Source organism: Nicotiana tabacum, chromosome 2 (assembly GCF_000715075.1).
Source record: "Nicotiana tabacum cultivar K326 chromosome 2, ASM71507v2, whole genome shotgun sequence".
Classification (NCBI taxonomy): domain Eukaryota; kingdom Viridiplantae; phylum Streptophyta; class Magnoliopsida; order Solanales; family Solanaceae; genus Nicotiana; species Nicotiana tabacum.
Window position 1 is genome coordinate 59951450 of NC_134081.1, and position 20728 is coordinate 59972177.

The window sequence follows — 20728 nt, forward strand, 5'->3', positions numbered from 1 at the left end:
TTATGCTCTTATATAACTATTTTTTCTTTTTAGTTTCAATTATTAACAGAGTAACTGGTGGTACCTCGTGTTTTTCACATATTTCACAAAAGAAGCAATGTTCACGTTTAGTTTGATAGAGAACAAGTAGAGTGTGTTTAGTGTCATTTGAAGTTTTTCTATTTATTTACTTAGTAAAAAAATCTGGTTATAGCTCTATGAATAAATAACAAATTAATTATTTCCCCTCCGATAAAACTACTTACTACTCTTGCAGATGTATTATTCCCAGCTAAGACTTTAGTCACCATTCGAAGAGATTTCTTCGTATCACGACAGTTCAATAATCAAGACTGAGTTCACAATTTTGAACCATAAATAATGGAGTATTATGAGTTTTCATTCCTACGTAGGAAAGGGGGATAGATTGTAATTTTGGACTATTCCAAGACTAATTAATTGCTCCGTATGTGGCACTCTATAATTGCTCAAAGAAATGGCGCGAAAAGAGAAGGCCCAAGCTCAGACTTCGGAGTTCGGGGTACATATAGCAAATATTCCCAGTTAACCCGTAAAGTGAAAAATCCCAGTGAGGAAGTTCACGACGATTCGTTTTCTTCCTCTTCTTCTTAGGGCCTCCGACGATATCGGCAAACAAAGAAATGCATTCGATTCTTAAGGTTTTTCTTCAATTTCTCATTTTTCATCTATTTTCCCCTTTTCCCTTCATTAATCTATCTTTGATTTCCTGATTTCAGCTTTAAATTCTGTCTGAAGTTTTTTAGTTCTACCCACAAAAATGTGTTACTTTTTAGTTTTGTTATTAGTATTTGTGCGTTTCTACGTACGTGACTTGATGGAATTTCCATTTTCCAATGTGTGTAGAAATATTTTGGGTACACAGAGTTTCGACCTTATCAGAAGGAGATTATAGAGAAAATTTTAGATGGAAAGGACTGTTTGGTGGTAATGGCCACCGGTAGTGGCAAGTCACTGTGGTATGCTTTAACCTTTTGTCAATATTTAAACATCCCACAAACACACACACACGCATACACACACGCTCACACACATGGGCTGACCTTTTTACTTGAATTGTTGATTTAAGCTATCAGGTTCCCCCATTGATCTCCGAAAAGACTGCTTTAGTTATAAGTCCTCTCATTTCTTTGATGCAAGATCAGGTAAAAAACCTAGTGTCGTATGCTTTTTTCTCGTAGCATAAAAAAGATGTCGTGAAGATACTCTGTCCTGGTGTAGGTGATGGCATTGAAACAAAGGGGGATTAAAGCTGACTATCTTTCAAGTGCTCAGACTGATCGTGGGGTGCAGACAAATGCTGAGTTGGGTCACTATGACGTTCTGTATATGACTCCGGAAAAGGCTTGTGCGCTTCCTAACAGGTGTGTAATCTAGAAACACGTATGTCTAAGTGAAAAAGCTCCATGAATACCTAAAGGAAGTTCTTATTTACTCTTATAACTTCTGTAGCATTGCTGAGTCCAGTGATTTAGCTAATATCTTGCTGAAGAAGTTCATCAAAACCAAATGGTTTTTCGATATAAAAAACTTGAAAGTTTTTTATATATATCTCAAGATTATTTCTGCTCCTAGCATGAGTTCTTATATCAAGTTGCGGGCAAGAGGATTGTTGTGTATAACTGGTTAGGCTCCACTGTTGTTGATGGATTCCTTCAATTTCACGTTCACCTGCTGCATGTATTCTCACTTCAGTCTTTAGATGGCCCAATTTGGCTCATGTGAAAAACACTGGAACTTTCAGTAAACAGTTAGTCTAGGTTTTACACTGACTACTGTTTACTACTTTTGTTGATGTTTTTGTTGTTTTCTGTCATTCACTTAGCGAGGTTTTTATCCTGGCAGTAATGATGATTTTCAAGTTAAGAATCTTAAGATGTTTTTTCCAATGGGTTTAGCTTCTTTTACATATGAATGAGTTCCACCCTTACTTTGGAACGTGCTGCAGTTTCTGGTCAAGATTGTTGAAAGCTGGGATGTGTCTGTTGGCTGTTGATGAAGCACACTGCATTTCAGAATGGGGTCACGATTTCAGGTCAGATTGCACCACATTATCCTTGCATTTTGACATTTGAATTGTTCACGGATTCTTTGGTCCATCTTCCATGGTTATTAGCAACTGTATTATTTGAGTATCTTGTGCGTGTATGGCTATGCTGCTTCAAGGAAAAAAAGACCAAGTTTAGAGGTACTGATAGCAGTGGCTGAAGATCAATAAATTTCAAGATTATATTTTCTGAGTTGTGCAATTCTTCCGAGCTGAAAAATGTGAAACAGTGGTAGTTGAATCGCTTGGGATCCAGTTTTGCTTCTTGGTTAGATGTTCATTTAAGTGTCTCCATATGGAGAAACACTCTAGAGTGTAATGATTTTATGAGAAGCAGGAGTAAGACATAATACTGGAAGTATAGTCCCCATTTCCCAAGAGGGATGTAGGTGAAGTGAGAATGCGATTGCAGTGCCTAAATGTAGACAGTTCAAATATTCAGACTCAGTTTGACTGGATAATTGAATGATAGATGAAGAATGAAATTGTAATATAGAATTAAAATCTTATTACTTAAATTGCAGCAGTGTTACTGTTGATGGAGTGCTATGCGTTAGAAAGAGATACCTAACAAAGTGAAATCTTACTTCTTGGTGAAATGGGAAATTACTATGATGGGTAAAGACTAGGAAGACTGGGCATAAAGAATATGAGACTCCAAAATAGAAGCTTACTAAAGAAGTGGCTATGGAGGTTTAATAAAGAGGATGCCTTATGGATATGTTTGATTAAAGAGAAATATGGAAAGCAAGGAGAATGGTGGACCCAAGCACCCGCAGGAACTTATAGGTTGGGCTGCTGGAAAAATATTATGGTCATGTGGCCTAATTTTGAGAAAATAGTGGGTTTTAAAATTGGAAATGACAGAAGAATTTCCTTTTTCTTTATCAGTATGTGTAACTTCTATATAAATTACCAGTGAGAAGAAATTTCCTTGTGAATAGGTGATAGAAGATTATCCTTCTTTCATGACGACTTGATCGGGCATACCCCCATGAAGGAGCAATTTCATCAGCTTTACAATCTGGTGAGTAAATACAAATTAATCTCAATGCAATGTAAAAGGATACAATGTGAGGTTCAGAAGAAACTTGAACTACTTGGAACTAGAAAGTAGCAGTGTTTTCTTAAGACTCTAGAAGAGTGCAAAGAGCTACTCTGATGCAGAAGACTCTTGTGTGGAAGGAACAAGGAAAGGGGATGTTTACTGTTTAAGACTTGCTTCCTATGTCTTACAAAAAGGGATGGACAGTACAATGCAGCAAGGTGGAAGAAGTTCTGGAAATCTGAAGCACCTCTGGAAGTGACTTGTCTCTTGGATGGTGTCTCATCAAGTGCACTTTTCCCAAGAGAACCTCCAGAAGAGAGGAGTCCAGCTGTGCAATCGATGCTACCTATGAGAAGAGTGTGAAAGCATTAACCATGTAATTTGCACTGCTGTAAAGCAAGCCAGTTATGGTCCTTTTTCCTAAGCACACCGGGGATGACTTGGACTATGCCTGGAACAACAATGGAACTGATAGATTGCTAAGGCTAAAGAGGTCAGAGTAAAGCTCGGGGAAGATAATATGGAACACCATCTCTGTATGCATTTGGGGGACAATGTGGAAAAAGATAAACCAGAGGTATTCTGAAGGAAGTGCTTACTCCATGCTTAAGATCAGGACTAATTGTAGAGGATTGGATCTCCTTTGTTGAGAACTATATTTTGGTGTAGGTTCTCTTTTTTTTGTATACAGCTTGTATACGGGGTTAGTCCCCAATTGTTAATAAAATTATTTACCTTATCAAAAAAAGAATTGTATATTTTTGTTGTATTTTTGGTGTGTATAGGAATATGTACAGGAGGCTGAATACTGATAGATTTTATTGGTTCCTTTCACTGTTAGAAGGAATTTCACTTTGTTTGTTTTGCATCTTAGTGCTGTTGCTTAATGAAATTTCTCTTTACTGTTTGAAAAATAATACCTAACAAAGTGAAAGGCAAGTCGTATAAAGTGGTATTGAGACCAACAATGTTATGTGGCAGTCTTCATCAAACAATGTTATGTGGCAGCAAATGATGAACCTTCTTAGACCCAAATACCCACATGATGAATATCGCAAAAATGCAAGTGTTAAGACGGATATGTGGTTGTGTAAGATAGGAAAACTTGAAAAGGTACAAGCAGCACACATGGTGGTTAAGGTTATAATTTTGCACTAATCAGTGGACCTCAATTCCTTGAAGTGCATTCTCTACAAATGTATGCACTATTCTTTAAGTGGATTGAGAATTGAATGTACCTTCATCTTTGGTTCTTGTAGCTCTAGCTTGAAAGTTTCAGATGAATATTGAATTCTACAAGCATGAAGAAAGATGTTAGTAATAGTGTATTTATAGCATCATTCCATCAAGATATTTTTGTTCTTCCTTGTGGAGTCTACTTCTGCCTTGAAGGGTATGGTTCTTCATTATTTCTTTGCTCTTTCAATCCAATATTGCTTGGACATTTTAGTTCTCTCTTGTAGTATTAATCTGCTTCTGCCTTGTAAATGATATTTCTTTGCCCTTTTTCCTATTGTCTCATGAAACTTCCTTTTCTCCTGCAGGGTGGAGTATAAACAGTTAGACAAGCTGCGTAATGTTCTTTTGAATGTTCCATTTGTTGGCTTAACAGCAACTGCTACAGAAAAGTATATACTTTTTCAAGTTGTGTAATTTGTTTTTTTACTTTTGCTTTCCCAACTTCTGCAGTTTCTTCTTTTCTATTAATTTTTCGGGGACATATTCTGCTTCAGAAACATGGTGGACAGGATCTAACTGGATATAGTTTCTTTCTCTACATCTTATTCCATCTCATAATTTTGTTTCTTGCTGCTTGTTAGTATCTGGACCACTCAGTAAACTTTCTACCAAACACTGTTTTATATTTTAATTCCTACTTTTTGGTTGGGATTCCAGTGTTTGATGTTATAAACAACTGCATTTTAGAGGGACATTTATTAGGGTGAGTTGGTCGTTTCCCAGTGATAAAAGGAAAATTGATATTCAAGCTCAACTGTTAGCTTGCTTTATTCTGAGATATCAGCCTTAATTATATCCTTTACCACGGTACTCTTGTATCTAACAGTCAATTGAATTATGTTAACTTTTGCTGTCTCTTGACTAATTGTTCTTATTTTACAAGCATGCTTGTGTATTATGCAGCTTCTGTTGTAAGTTAAGCTCGATCAGGTTTATGCTATCTATGTTTTTTGTTAAACTATTTGCAACTTCTAATCCTTGTCAAGAATTTATTCACGTCTCTCATAGCATGGGCCATGGGGTGCTTAAGTCTTGATATTACTGGGTAATAATAAAATTGAATGTGCACCATAGCTTTGTTAGACTTGTATATATAAGCTGACAGTCCACTTTGTTTGTCTTAGTTTTTTCTTCTCTTTATTTAGATCTTAGAAGCTTTGGACGAATAATTTTATTCTTTTCTTACTTTTCAGAGTTCGGAGTGACATTATGAACTCCTTGCAGATGAAAGACCCTCATGTTGCTATTGGCTCATTTGATCGCAAAAATCTTTTCTATGGAGTCAAATCTTTTAGTCGTAGTTCTCAATTTGTTGATCAGCTGGTGGAGGAGATCTCTAAATATGTGGATAACGCAAATTCAACAATAATATATTGTACAACTGTCAAAGACACTGAAGAGGTCACATCTCACCTCTGTCCTGTCCACTAGGACGTTACCGGTGGATCTGATTTAATACACCTATTAATGAGTAGAAAGTATTTCAAATATTAGTGCCTTGTGCTTTTTATTTCAATGGCTTCCTTCTCCAAGGTTTTGTGGTTAGATGCATGAAGTTTGGCTTGCTTGGAACTTATAGTTTGTTTCAGTTGAGAAAATGCTGAACTTTATTTCTCCTCCTGTCTAGTAGTTTCCCTTTTTCCTTTATTCTGTCTCTCCACGTGCTAGTCTGCTAGGTTCTGATGATTTCAACAGACTGTTGGTCCTTGTTGCGTGATAGTATCAAGTCAAATGGATGCGTTGCCATTCTCATGATATCGTAACAGTGCATCATGCTTTACTAGTGATTCAATGTCACTAGGACCTAGTGACTTGACGTATGATACCATTATCATGGTTTTTGTAGATCTTCAAATCACTTCATGAGGCAGGAATCAAAGCCGGAATCTACCATGGGCAAATGGCTAATAAAGCACGTGAGGAGGCTCATAGGTTTCATCCTTCTTCATTTAGCTCTTCTGCTTTTGAAGCTAGCACAGGCAATTAATTGGCCTTTCTAAGTCTGTCACATCAACCAATTTATCTGCCTTTCTTTTGCTGTGCTTATTAGTTGTTCTTGTGTCATTAGTGTTTGGTTATGGCCTCATGAGTGAAGTATGGGATACATTTCTTATTGCAGGTCATTTATCAGAGATGAATTCTATGTCATGGTTGCAACTGTTGCTTTTGGCATGGGTATAGATAAACCAAACATAAGGTATGTGATACACTACGGCTGCCCAAAGAGTCTGGAGTCTTACTACCAGGAAAGTGGACGATGCGGCAGAGATGGTATTCCTTCAGTTTGCTGGCTTTACTACACAAGAAGTGACTTCGCAAAAGCTGATTTCTACTCTGCAGAAGCTCGTTCAGTATGTTGCTCTTCATCCTGGTTCCAAAATGGACCATATATTGCATTTGTCTCTTTAGTTCTGTTGAACATCCTGGTATTTGTGACTACTGGCCAGGCAGCTCAAAGAAAAGCTATTATGGAAGCATTTTCTGCTGCACAACATTACTGCATGCTGTCAACTTGTAGACGAAAATATTTGTTGGATTACTTTGCGGATGAGTATGCCCATGATGATTGTGGTATGATCTCTATCAAAATCTCTCTTTTCCTAAGAATATCTTGGTATTTTTTCAAGATGTTTATGTTTGACTTGATTTTGTGCCATTATTATTGGTTACCAACACAAAATCAAGAATAGTCATCTGTTACTGGCATAGAAGGAAGTCTTGTTTACGTAATTGGGATCTTACAATAGAGTTTTAACATTGTGTCAACTTAGAGCGCAAAGCATCTAGGACATGGATTTTGTTTTGTCTGATTTCACATTTTAGAGGTCAGAGCATTGTTGCACAAAATTAGTGTCTGATTCTACAACATTGACTAATCTCCGACACACTTTAAAGAAGAAAAAGAACTGAATGGGACAAAATATTTTTGTTTTAAAATGTTCTATGGGTCTTATGCTATGGGCTTCTTAAATAGACTGGTTGATAACATTTCTGGGTTTCTATACTTGGGGAAGAGGTACGAGCAATTACTTAAAGAGAGTGAAATGAATCTGTATGCTGTTTCCAGGTAACTGTGATATTTGCACTAGCTCAATGAAGGAAAAGGACTTGTCCCGAGAAGCATTTCTTCTTATGGCCTGTATTCAGTCATGTGGAGGCCGTTGGGGCTTGAATCTGCCCATAAGCATTCTTCGTGGATCTCGAGTAAGCTCTCATTAAAATCGTAAATAAAAGAATATGTTTTAATTATTGTTTAACACTAACTGAATTCTTGAATACTCCTGTCTCCCCAATGGTGAGACCTTTTTTTGAGTGGAGAAGAAATGAATGAATGATGAATCTTATATTTGGTTATGGTATCAACAAAGTTTGTAATCGTATCAGCATTTCTGAAGTTAATATTAAAAAGCATTTGGAAGATACAAAATAGTGATTTTTTCATAAAAAAAAGAATAATGATGCCCAATTAATGTCAAATAATATAATCAAGTGTTAACAATGTTGATTTGAATTCTTGTAAACAGGAGAATTAATTGAGAGCCCACTAGTAGAGATTCTAGCTTGCATCCTTGAGGTGCAATGTTCGATACTCACTCTGCTATCTCCCACCTTCCAAACAAATTAAACAAAAACGATTCTCTAAGGCAACAAATTTAAAAGGGGTCCATCTATTTGAGACGGTTAAAATATAATGTAGGTCAGACAAAACGGGATGCAATATCATATTCTTTATGTGGAGATGTACTTCCAAGTTTTTGAAGCTTCTTTCAAATAATACAAACTCACGGAAAAGTTATTTTCTTTTACTTTAAATATTTCCAGTTGATATCTGTTATGGGCTAAATTAAGATGAGTTTGACCTTTTGTTTTAAGGTGTGTAAAAAAGCTTGGTATCCCTTTATTAAGAATCAGGTGCTGAACTTCAGATATAAGGGTGTCAACATTGTTCATTTTGTCAACAGAAATCCTTATTGCGTATAGTTGAATGTTTAAAAGTTGTCTGTAGAATTACTGGTTCATCTTTAGTTGAGCGCCTAAGACACCAAGCTCCTTGTACTAACCCTTTCTGAATGACAGACCAAGAAAATTGTTGACGCTCAGTTTGATAAGCTTCCATTTCATGGTCTTGGGAAGGAGTTATCTGCAAATTGGTGGAAGGGACTGGCTTACCAATTGATTTCACGTGGTATGTATGAGCAACTGTTATCAGTCATGCTTTTAAATGCAGTTGATATACCTCAGAGTCTCTTTCTTCCGGATCTCTGAACTGTTAGAAGAAAGAAGATAAAGCATCTGGAATCAACGAAATCTATAGCATTTACCTGATCCATGGGATTATAGTGTCAGAAAAAGAGAAATTGGCAAGCTCCTAGGTTTGGTCTAGTGATAAGAGCGCAACTCGTGATGAGTGGGTTAGGCACATGTCACGAGTACGAAACCTGCTGCAGACAAGAGTCTGATTTTTTCATTGGAGAATTGTAAAGGCGGACCCATTATCTGCCGAGTCCAAACCATGCGCCAATTGCTCCTCGGAGATTTCTCGGTTATCAAGGAAAAAAAGAAGGGAGATTTGCAAGAAAGCGTGAGACATGATTTACACCTGAATCTTTTTATGGGTGCTCTTTTTGATAACCTAGAAATACCTTGAGGGCCGGTGGAGCACGGTTTCGAACTTAGTGGATAATATGCCCATCTACCCTTCTTCACTTAAATACCAGGCTTTTGTCTGTGGTAGACCGAATCCTTGACGTGCCCCTAACCCACACATCACAAGCTGCGCCCCATACCACTAGACTTCAGTGTATCTATACTGGATGGATGGTCATAGGTTTCAGCGTATATATTCTTTCGAACAGTTGCTCCTTTTCCTTGTGAGATAGTGCTAAGTATTAAGTGTAAGGCCTTTTTCTTTCATCAACTTTGAATTGTAAGGGATTTTAACAAAAAATGTGCCTTGTTGCAGATTATTTGGTAGAAACCTTCAAAGATATGTACAAAACTGTGAGGTAGATACTTCCCTTATATGTCTGTTGGCTTCTACTAGGATTTTTTTAACATTTTCATATTATACTTCCGTCAACTGTGGATCCTCTCTTTAAATCCTTTTAGACATCTTGCTGTGTATCTACAAATGAATGACAGAATATTAAAAATTCATGCATCAGTGTCAGTGAAAAGGGTTTGCAGTTTCTAAGATCAAGTAGCCCTGATCATCAACCTCCACTGTTTTTGCCGGAGACTCCTGAAATGGATCTTGATGAGAAAAATAGAGATACACCCAATGAAGTGAGTGAAATCGATGGCTTGGCTTCAAAGGAACTTGGAGTTTCACAAGTATGTGCTCTTTCTTTTTTCCTTTTCTTCAGTCACCAATTGTGTGATTCATATAATCCCAATTGTTGCATCATCACTATTCTTTTCTTCGTATTAGTGTCTTCCAAGTCCTGAAAGGAATTATATACTGGTTCTTCTATCCAATATGGAATCAGGGGCAGAACCTCCTTGATGCAAGAGGGTTAGGGTTCACCCAAACATGCTTCGTCAAAATGTGTCTCTATATAGGTGTAAATTACATTCTATTATGTTTTGTAGCATAAATTGAACCTGTTAATACATTAACGAGCGTCAGCTCCACTAATTAAGCTGATTTATTCTCTAGGAGAGATAGGAGTGAGTCACTCCATTCCCCATTTGTTCTTTTAGGCCATTTTAGAAATAGATGATGGATATAACTGTCCTAGAGGCACATGCATTTTGCAATAGGAATTGGAGACACAGTAATTGGGGAAGACTCCTCTTTACTTTACCCCATTTAATGTAAGTATGTTTGGATTAAAAGCTTTTAAAGAGCTTTTAACAATAGGGATGGTGGGCTTTTGTAATGCTATAGTTAAAGGCATGACTGTTTTTACTCTATCTAAAGGCATGGTAGTTTAATGAGTAATCCAACAGAGATATTATTCTTATTCTTTTGAGCATGTTTTTGTTTATGAATAAGTAATTAAACAAAGATCTTAGTCTCATTCTTTTAAGACTGTACTTTATGTATTATAAGTTTGGTGCTCACAAACAATAAAAGCTTATAAGTTCATTAAATTTGTTGGAGTTTAATAAACAATTAGAATTATAAGAGTATAATAAATTGTTAGATTTTGATAAATGATTAGATAAATTAAACAGGTTTTTTGGGTTTAAGTAAAATTAATGACGAATCAATGAAATGTTAAATCTGTTCAAAGTAAAATTGGTTTAAATTAACTAGATAAATTGTTAAAGTAGTAAAACTTTTGTTAAAGTTAACGGAATTGTTGAATTATTTTTGTATTAAATTAAGTTTGACCTCTCAAAGAGCACCCAATTAACAAAAATTGCCAATAAATCAGAGTGTTCGCATTCATTGAAGAGACAATCAACGACTCGATCTAAAATTTAACAGTTTTTATTTTGTAATTCGTGTTTCTTTTTTAAATTTAGAAAAAGTTGACACAAAATGAGGTTGTTTTGTCCAATCATTTAAGAAAAAAGTGTGGCCTTAGGAGTTGCAGGCAGATCTGCCTTTCAAGTCCGACATCGCCTCCATTGCCGGTTACAATTGCAGTTCTGTTTAGCACTTGGCTGAAACTGCTTACTTAAAATCCTACATTTGCCAACTTTATGCAGTAAAGAACTTAATTAACCCCTCCAGATCTTAGTTCTCTGCCTCAGAGTTCTCTTGCTTATGCAAAATGGCAGAACTCAATTATCAAACATCCTCAGCTGGCCGTAGCTGCTGGGATGTTCTAATATGCTTCATGTACATCTTAGCTACTTACTGAACTTCATATAATGCTTGAAACTCCTTACACATCAGAATTGAACTCGAACTTGAAACAATGTATAATCCACATAAAAGTGCATATCCATAATTTCACAGGCTATCCAAATGTTTGGCTCAGACATTTCAACTTCCAAAACTTGACTTCTGTATGGTTAAATCGAGTGGTGCCCACACTAATATATCTCTTTTCCTTGTGAATTGTTCAGGCTGAAACGCAATTGTACAAAATGCTTATAGAAGAGAGAATTAAGCTTGCCAGAGCTACTGGAACTGCTCCGTAAGTACATAATATAGTACACAGCTCATTCTTGTGGAATTTTGCCTTGACAAGTACCCACATGATATTTGAATTACAAAGGCTGCTACATGTATATTATGAAAGTATTTGTCTTGGATAGATAAGAGTGAGATACAAATTTATTTGTCCAGTTGTCACTTCCAGGTATGCAGTCTGTGGAGACCAAACATTGAAAAGGATAAGCTTGACCAGGCCTTCTACAAAAGCAAGACTAGCTAATATAGATGGTGTAAACCAGGTATACTTAGTAGTTGAATACTGGTATCTAAATACTTGTAACTGTTGCTTTACTGGTTGACGCATACCAGAAACTCCAAGGAATTATGCATTCAGTATAATGGGAAGTTTTGCAAAATGTGTGAGATAACCCTGGTAATTTAAGGGCCTTGTTTAACTTTGTGATGTTCGTATTACGTCACTTGTCAAACTCTGTGTAAGCTCCTTTCTATAATTTTCGTGCTCAGATGCCTACTTTTTGTGTTTGTTCTCTTTCCCGGTTGCACCATATCAGGAGGTTGATCCATGATTCACCTTTCTGCTTTATTTTTGGTGCCATCTTTATTGCTGGAACCACGCATCCTGCAAAGGATTATCTTATGTTAGACTCTACTTTGATTCCTGAATGTTATAACTGATTTTGCATCTGTTTCTTTTGGTGCACGCTATTGTTATCTGACTGTTTGGTGTTGCTGGAGTTGATTTCTCAATTCTGTTGCAGCATTTCATAAAACTGTATGGGGATAATTTTCTTCAAAGCATTAAGCGTCTATCAGAAGCTTGCAATCTTTCTTTGGATGGGGATTCAAGCAGTCAAACCTCTGTTCCCAGTAAGATTGTCACGGTTCCAAGCAGTAAAAAATTAACACCAGCAAAATTTGAAGCATGGAAGATGTGGCATGAGGATGGTCTTACGTTCAAAGAAATTGCTGTGAGTCATTATTAGGATTTATTGAATGCAACTCCAGCTTGTCTGTTACAATTCTTACATATTCTTTTCCATGTAGAATTTTCCTGGTAGAGCAGCAGCGATAAAGGAACAAACTGTGCTAGAGTATATACTCGAAGCTGCACGAGAGGGATACAAAATGAATTGGACCAGGTTTTGTGAGGAGACTGGGCTGACAAGAGAGACATTCTTGAGCATCCAGAATGCTGTCTCAAAAGTTGGTAAGGAAAAATTGAAGCCCATCAAAACTGAGTTACCAGAAGAGGTGAGGTCTACGTTGAAATCACTCATATTATAGATTGTTTGTAATTGTAGTGCATTCTTTATAGCTGAGGTATGTGGGGTTGCATGCCAACCATATTGTGGAAGCTAAATAATTGTTCTTGACAAGCAGGTAAGTTATGGTCAGATAAAGGCATACTTGACGATGCAAGAGGCAGGAGTATCAGCTGAAGTATTTTCATCCAATTATGAGCAAAGTTGCAATGGAGATGAATGTTTGAATGAAATATCAGAAATACTACAGAACATTCCATCTGACGTGCAGGGAGATGATGGCTTAGTTGAAGCACCTGTTGTCACTGGTACAAGGGGTGCTTCTCCTGGGAAGACTGAAGGAGCAGAATCTCATCTCCTGACTGAGACGAACAGGAAAGAAGCTGCATCCAGTGAAGGTGATTTGCTCATTCCTACAAAACGCCAAAGGGTCGAAGCAGCAGAAGTCAAAAGTTTTAGGACTCTGGATGCCACAGAAGAATCCATATTGAGCTGGCTCAAGAACTTTGATGATGGGGTAAGTACTGGTCCTTCGTAGTGACATTGAAATCTTAAGTTTTCATATTCCTTGTTGATGGAAGGACAATGTAGGATAACAAGATAAATATGCAGGTCGCCCTTTCTGATCTTTTGGAGCACTTCAACGGGGTCACTGAAAAATCTTTATTCGATCTGCTTAGTTACCTTGAAGGTGAGTTTTTGATATATAGGAAGAACAACCTATACAAGCTTATGTAATCAATCTTGGGGGAAGAATTGCTGTAATTGGTGAACTTAGTTAATGGCTCCTTCTTATAAATCTATTTCTACTCTGTTATTTGCCACCCATTTCTCCAAATAGTAAGGATCCTCAGAAAAGCTTGAATTCTGTTAAATTGGGAGCAAAGCGTCACTGGAATGGTTCCTAGATCACCAACAAAAAATGGCGAGAAGCTAGCAGCAGCCAACTTCTGTGTAAAGTTGTTGGATGATGGAATTCAATAGCATGATAGCTCCCGAACCGATAATAACAAAACACATACAAGCATAAAACAAAACATACGCGAAATTGACTAGTTATCTAATACGAACGTGTGACTATTACATTAATGTCTCCATTTTACTAGTGATTCGAACTTCATCTTTGCAGTAAATCTTTAACTCTTTGGTTCTATGAGTTATTCTGGGATTTACAAATACTGAATCATCTTCCTATAAGGCTGCGGTATTGATTGGGTTTAAAACTTCCACCTCAATTGTGGAGCAGGGAGCAAACCAAATGAACTAGCCCTCAACCCCATGGTTCTTGTTTTTCGTTTATACAAGCTAAGGCTAAATGTTCGGCTACTTACAAAATAAGGAATAATTCATTTAGGCTTAATAGGAGTAATCCGGATAAAAATCATCAAGGTATGTCAATTTAGGCCATGATTCAATAAGGAATATCCACTTTCATTTTCCAACTCAAAAATCTACTAAGAATTTCACCTCAAAGTATAATCAAGATAAGTTCTAGATGTTCAAATAAATAGGAGAATTAGGCAATATAAGCCGACTATAATGCACTTCGAGTTAACAAATACTGTGATTTTAAATTTTCAATCACCAATAAGCAAGTATGAGTTTAGAAAAATACTTGTACAACTTATGAATGGTACTTAATCAAATATGTCTTTCCTAAGTCTATTTTTTTTTCATATCTGACCAAGTTTTAGCTAGCGCATTTGCTAGAAGAAAACAACAAAAAGTTTTAAGAGGAGCTGGATTCAAAAAATTATGATCATAGCAAATAGTTGAATAGGAGATATAAAGAAGTAAATTAGATGAAGTTATGCTATGAATTAAAGCAACTAAAATTGTTTTTAATATTTTTTTCAGAAAAAAAATTCTAAAACGCTCAAAAGACAAAACACACACACACACACACATTCATAACAACATATTCTCTACTTCACACTGAAATTGTGTCACGTGCCATGATGACACACAATTTACAACAAAAGGAGGTATTGGAGCTCTCCTCATTTTTTTTTCCTACCGCTAGAGCTTGTGAACTCCACTCCTAATTTCGAAATATTCTTTTTCTATGCTTATTGGGTTTATTTTTTTTGGAGCTCATTTGGCTAAGTACAACACAAAATATTTCTTTGTTTGCATATCGTGCTTGCCTTTTTCTTTCTTGGCCTCATCTCAAGTGGTAAAATAACTGTGCAGAATGATCCCTAGTTTCATTTTGCATTCTTCAATAGAATCCTTCTGTGCATTTTCCTGAAAATTCCTAATAACAAAATTCACAAAATTATATTGATCATAAGAAAAGAAATTGAAGAATGATGGTCAAATGGATATTCATTAGTTACATTCATGTTTATGATATCTTCTCATTTACTTCTAGATCAGCCAATTTTTGCGGATAAGAAAAGTGGGTTATAAACTCATCCCATGTAACAAGCCTCTAACGTTATCCATCTCGAATGAATCTGTTCTTTTAGGGTTGCACCATGACACAAGAAGGGGGACATAAATTGTGTCTTACAGATTTTCATAAATCAAAGAACCAAGTTCTTTGATGTACCCGGAACAGACACAAATAGCTAGTAAAGTATGGAATATAAGAACATAATAATTTTTATGTGGAAAACCTTCTTGCTCAATGGAGTAAAAACCACGAGCTACCATCGTAATATTTTCCATCAAACTTCACTAACTCCAAAGAGCTATTTTAGATTATAACTCAATAACCAAGGAGACTAATTCTAGTACCCTACCCCGACAATCAACCTAATTGCATCGATCCAAACTAACTCTAGTTTAGAAAGCGAAACAAATTTTTTAATATTTTATTGCTAACCTATGATTACCCTTCTCAAAAGCAAATACTTTAAAATTTCACGAACAACATACTCAACCTAACAACTAAAGAACTGGCAGCTACGTCTTCTGGAATATGTTCTTTAGTTGAGCAGCTTTAATGATTTGAGAGCACCTTCTTGCCCTAGATGCTATTGCCAACAATGAATCCTTGATTTGTGTGAATAACATTAGTTGTAGGCGGCATCAATAGGTCTCTTTATGTAGGCATGAGGGTAGCCAAAATCCTTCTCCAATTAATACTCCAAAATCTAAAATATTTCGATTAAAGAAATACTCTCCTAGCTTAATTTGGTTTCCTTATTTCTTTCCACCACCTCAACCTTTTCCTTCCATGCAAGTTATTTCTTATTTGTAAAAGTTCTTTTAGTATATGGATTCCTCCAACCAAGATCTTTCCTTGTTATGCACGAAGTGACTTTTTTTTTGGAATCCAACTTATACACATATTCAATCTTCACGTGTCTAATTAGCATTTGACGTTTTCCTTCTATGAACATGGTTCTCTTTGTTATTTTCATATTACATCTGCTCACCAGTTTAGTAGTATAGTATCCTGTCTAAGAAATCTTGTTCTTTTAATATAGTTGATTACAGTTTGTCAATCATCAAAACATATTCATATTCGAACATGCTCAACTTAATAAAATTTTTCCTTTTTGAAGAAGAACTTAAGAACCAGTTTCTCTATCAGCACTCTTCTTTTGATTTGTCCATATTTTCACAAGTGTAAGAGATTGGCCTTTCATTCATCGCAACCCTATACATGGGTATAAGACATTTTAAAATTCCTGCAAACAAATAGACTTTGAACGATATCATCAACTCAAGTGCATAAGGACTAGGTTTATTAATCAGCACAACATAAGACATCATGCACATCTTTAACTTTCCCCTTTTGGCATCATAGAAAAGGCCAAAAGTGAGAATTAGTGATATCAACTCATGGCCTCAAGGTCTACATTAACATGTGCACAATAGTAAAAGCTCGAATATTTAATCCAATGAAAAATTATCCAACTTGAAAGAGACAACTATAACCCTAAACATAAATTTATCTTCATGAAAAGCTGTACCACATTAAGCCAAAATGGCCCAAACCAAAATACGATTGAGCAAGCACATCAAACTGCCACACATAAATAAATAAATAAAAGTAACAATCCAGGACTAGACTGGGATAATTAAGAGGACCGATGACCAGGTTCTTTGCTAGAAGAGGTTTTTCCCTAAGTAAGCCCAGAATCTTGTCAACGCACGAAACAGCAACAACTTGCTCTTGCTTTATCTCTTCTTTAACCCTCATGTTCTCTTCCTTCAAGGAAACAATTTCAGCACCCATGTTCTTTTTCTCTTCATTTGCAACAACCAATTTTTTCAACAAATTTGTGACCATAATTTTGCTCTTTGTGCCTGATAATCTCGCAATGTCACATTCCCTCAAGGTCTTCTCATCAAACATGTCATTCTTTGTCCCTTTATTTGATCCTCTCAGTGGCACCTTAAAGCGCTCAAATACACTAGTCAGCAGAAACCCATATTATAGAGCATGTGGGCCTTTCTCTTGAGTAGCTACTCTTGCATGTGCTTGATCATTAGCGAGAGCAAGTTGATCAGCTTATTTTGATCTAGCAGCTCCATGAATACCAAGTCCAAGTGTGTGGCCTCATGCTTCCTTTCTGATCGTAGCATAAGGCGTTTGTTTATAAACTTAAACAGGAACTTGTGAATCAGTTTTATCTCCCCTTTTTCCAACCTTCCTTGAGCTCTGGATCTCCCTTCCCTTGGGTGTACTTGGAGGTCAAGTACATATCATCCTCATTCTCTCCCAAATTATGCCACTCACGTCGCACATAGGTATCAAACCCATTAACTGGCACTCTCAAAATCTATCCTAGCAACTCAACATCAAGAACTATGTTCACTCCCCATACCATAGTGTTTACTGTGCCTTTCTCAAGCAGTTTAAAGTTCTTGTAAAATGAAGCATTGCTTCACCATACGTCATAGGGAGTGGGCACATGAATAGATTAGATTTGGTGCTTAAGCTTTTCTAGCAACTCCTTTATGCCAAACAAACATTCTTTGCCTACATCAACAGTCTTTTTCTTATTTTTTTTTTGTGTTTGGAACTGGATCTTTATCTGCAGACTCATCTTTTTTTTTTTTGGGATTCCTCTGCTTCTTAGGTGTGGCTGAAGACGATCCAACCTTCTCCTTTGCTTTCTTCTGAAGAGGAACCTCCTCCTCTTCTTTATTATCTTCCCCACTCACTAAGTCAATCAAAACTCTTATCTTCTTTTCTCTTTTTCTTATTTTCTCCAAGGCTTTCTCAAGAGAAGCCTTTCTCTCCCCCCGGTGTTTGGTGTTCTAGCCTTGGGAGTCACACACTTCCCTTTCTTGACTGCCTCCTTTGCAACGTGTTTAACCCTCTTAGGTTTCTCTTTTTTTAACCACATTTTTCTGTTTCAACTAAGATATTTTCTCAACCGAAACTACATCATCACTATCACACTCTTCTGTGTTCACTTCATGATCTCATTCTCCTTCCTCCTTAGTATCCGAAAATTATATCCCTAAAGATGAGGATATTTCCTTGTTAGAGGCCAAAGAACCAGGTTCTTGCAACCCTTCAGCTACCTTTCTAGCATTATCTCCCACAACACTTTCTTTTCCAACCTCTATGCCCTCACAAGCAACAGAAGAACCCGGTTGTTGGCCTAGGGCTTCCGTTGTTTCTACACCACCACTAACATTCTAACTTCCTAGTTTTTTATAAAGGCAATTCATGCTCTGCACATCAATACCAACAGTATTAGTATTACCACTTTCCTTTTTACTTTCTTTTTCCTTCACCTTCTCACCCTCCACTGCTTCTTCTCCTTGAATTTCAAACTCTTTTACCACTTTACCTGTATGTTCAGATTCTTCAACTTGCTTCTTGTTAAAGTCATTGACAATTTCCGTGATAGCTTTTTGGGTTTCTTGAGTGGGATTTTGGTCAGACTCGATTTGAGTTGGCGAGACAAAATAGGTGTTGGTTACAGACTCCAAATAACCAGATATGGGAAGATTTTGTGAGGTCGACATTTTTGGAACTTTAGGTCTTTCTGGGAGAATTTAGGTGTTTGGGAATTCTTTGATTTTGCTTATGTTTTGGAAATTTTAAAGAGAGATTAAGAGATAGTACGGTGTGATTGAGAGTTAGGAGTTATATAAGGGACATGATTTGACAGTTAAAGACCTAATTAATCAAGGAAATAACTCCTGATCCAATTCTAAGTGGGAAAGAGTGGCGCCCAATGTTCAAATTATAAATGAGGCAGTTTCTAATTGGCTCTAATTGAACGGCATAAATATGTTCAGTGCAGTTCAAGGTACCTAATCTCTTTAATTACGCAAGGAAGCTATGATTATAGGATATGATCAAGTGACTAAAAACTTGGTATTCATGACATGGCAGTTTAACAGACTCATTACAATTATCAATTGCAAATGATGTACATTGTGTCAAACAACTAGGTTCTTTCCTCATTGTGGCCAAAAGTTCTTTTGAGATCAAGGATATTTTTATCGGATTAAACATCTTATCTTTCGTCAGCATGCCACGCATGCATACATGTTATAGTATTAGATAGATATTTTCACACTTAAGACTCACTAAATACTTTATTTAAACATTAGCCAATCAATGTGGGAATAAAAAGTATCCTTTGTTCATTTTGATCAAATCGAGCTCCAAGCGGTTTCTTTCGAGATGATCCCTGTTCAAAGCTTTAGTAAAGATATCAACAATCTGCTCCTTTGTCTTGCAAAACTCCATAGAGATGTGCCTCTCTTCTACATTATCTCTCAAAGTATAATGTCTCACATTAATATGCTTTGTCCTCTTGTGATGAACCAGGTTCTTTTTTATATTCATTACACTGGTATTATATATAGGAACCCGTTCTATTACAACACCATAATCTTCTAACTGATGTTTGATTTATAACAATTGAGCACAAGATGAAACAACAATTATTATAGATCTAACAATGCTACAGAATTTAATTTCTTTGAAGACCATTAGATCTAACACGAACCCAGGAAGTGATCCATCCCAGATGTGATCTTCCTATCCACCAAATAACTAGCATAATCAGTATCATTGTCAACTGCAGAAGTTGAGTATGTAGTTGTTGATCATGTTTTGCTCAATTATTATAGATAAAACAACACTTAGAAGATTATGGTGTTGTAATAGAAGGGGTTCCTATATTTAGTGACAATACAAGTGTAATGAATATGACAAAGATCTTGTATCTATATACCTAATCAAGTCAAATGTATCACTCGAAGGATACAAAAGAATCAGGTTTTGAGTACCTTTCAGATATCTCAAGATACTTTTCACAGCTTTCAAATGTGGCTCCTAGGGATTTGATTAAAATCGTGCACAAAGCCCAACACTATACATAATATTTGATCTACTTGCAGTTAGATAGAACAAATACCCCATCATATCCTTGTACCTCTTTTCATCAACAGGAAGACCATGTTTATTTATATCCAGCCTAGTTGCAGTTGCAATAGGAGTATCAATTGCCTTTGCAATATCAAATATCAAACCTTTTAAGCAACTCCTTGATGTATTTTGTTGATGTATTATAGTCCCCTTTGCATTTTGCTTAACTTGCAGTCCAAAGAAGAAGTTTAACACTCCCATTATGCTCATCTCAAATTAACTTCCCAAAAGTTTCGCAAACTCATTGCACAAGGATTCATTAGTAGCACCAATGATGATATCATCAACATATATTTTGACAATTAACCAATTCTTTCCATTCTTCAACAAAAGTAATATGTTGTCAATTTTGCCGCGTGAGAACTCGTTCTCCAGGAAATATTTTGATAGTATTTCATACCATGCTCTTGGCACTTACTTTAATCCATACAATGACGTGTCCAGTTTATGCTCGTACTCAGAAAACTCATGATTCTCAAAGCCTGGAGTTTGACACACAAACATCTCCTTCAAATACCCATCGAGGAAAACACTCTTTACATACTTTTGATGCAGTTTGAAGCCTATGTAGGATGCAAAGGCAATGAGCATTCGAATAGCCTCTATTTAGGCAACTAGAGTAAATGTCTTATCATAGTCGACACCTTCTTCTTGATTGTACCCTTGTACTACCCGTCTAACC

The 20728-nt window shown here is 36.3% G+C and overlaps 1 protein-coding gene across 3 annotated transcripts; it reads left to right on the forward strand.

The window, feature by feature from the left end:
* The first annotated feature begins 189 nt into the window (after positions 1-189).
* LOC107791025 (uncharacterized) lies at positions 190-13547 on the forward strand. Of its 3 annotated transcripts, none has more exons than XM_016613009.2 (20): positions 190-659; positions 865-977; positions 1095-1163; positions 1240-1382; positions 1967-2053; positions 4658-4741; positions 5546-5753; positions 6199-6284; positions 6472-6703; positions 6800-6923; positions 7420-7556; positions 8430-8538; positions 9316-9358; positions 9518-9686; positions 11376-11446; positions 11612-11705; positions 12186-12395; positions 12472-12678; positions 12808-13206; positions 13302-13547. In XM_016613009.2, exons 3-20 carry the CDS (start codon positions 1152-1154, stop codon positions 13425-13427), a joined length of 2541 nt encoding a protein of 846 aa, XP_016468495.1. In that variant the 5' UTR covers positions 190-659; positions 865-977; positions 1095-1151; the 3' UTR covers positions 13428-13547. The 3 variants fall into 3 exon arrangements, with proteins under 3 accessions (XP_016468495.1, XP_016468494.1, XP_075089542.1); XM_016613008.2 differs by having other exon boundaries at positions 264-659; positions 1088-1163; XM_075233441.1 differs by lacking the exons at positions 190-659; positions 865-977; positions 1095-1163; positions 1240-1382; positions 1967-2053 and adding an exon at positions 4390-4506.
* The last annotated feature ends 7181 nt before the right edge of the window (positions 13548-20728 follow it).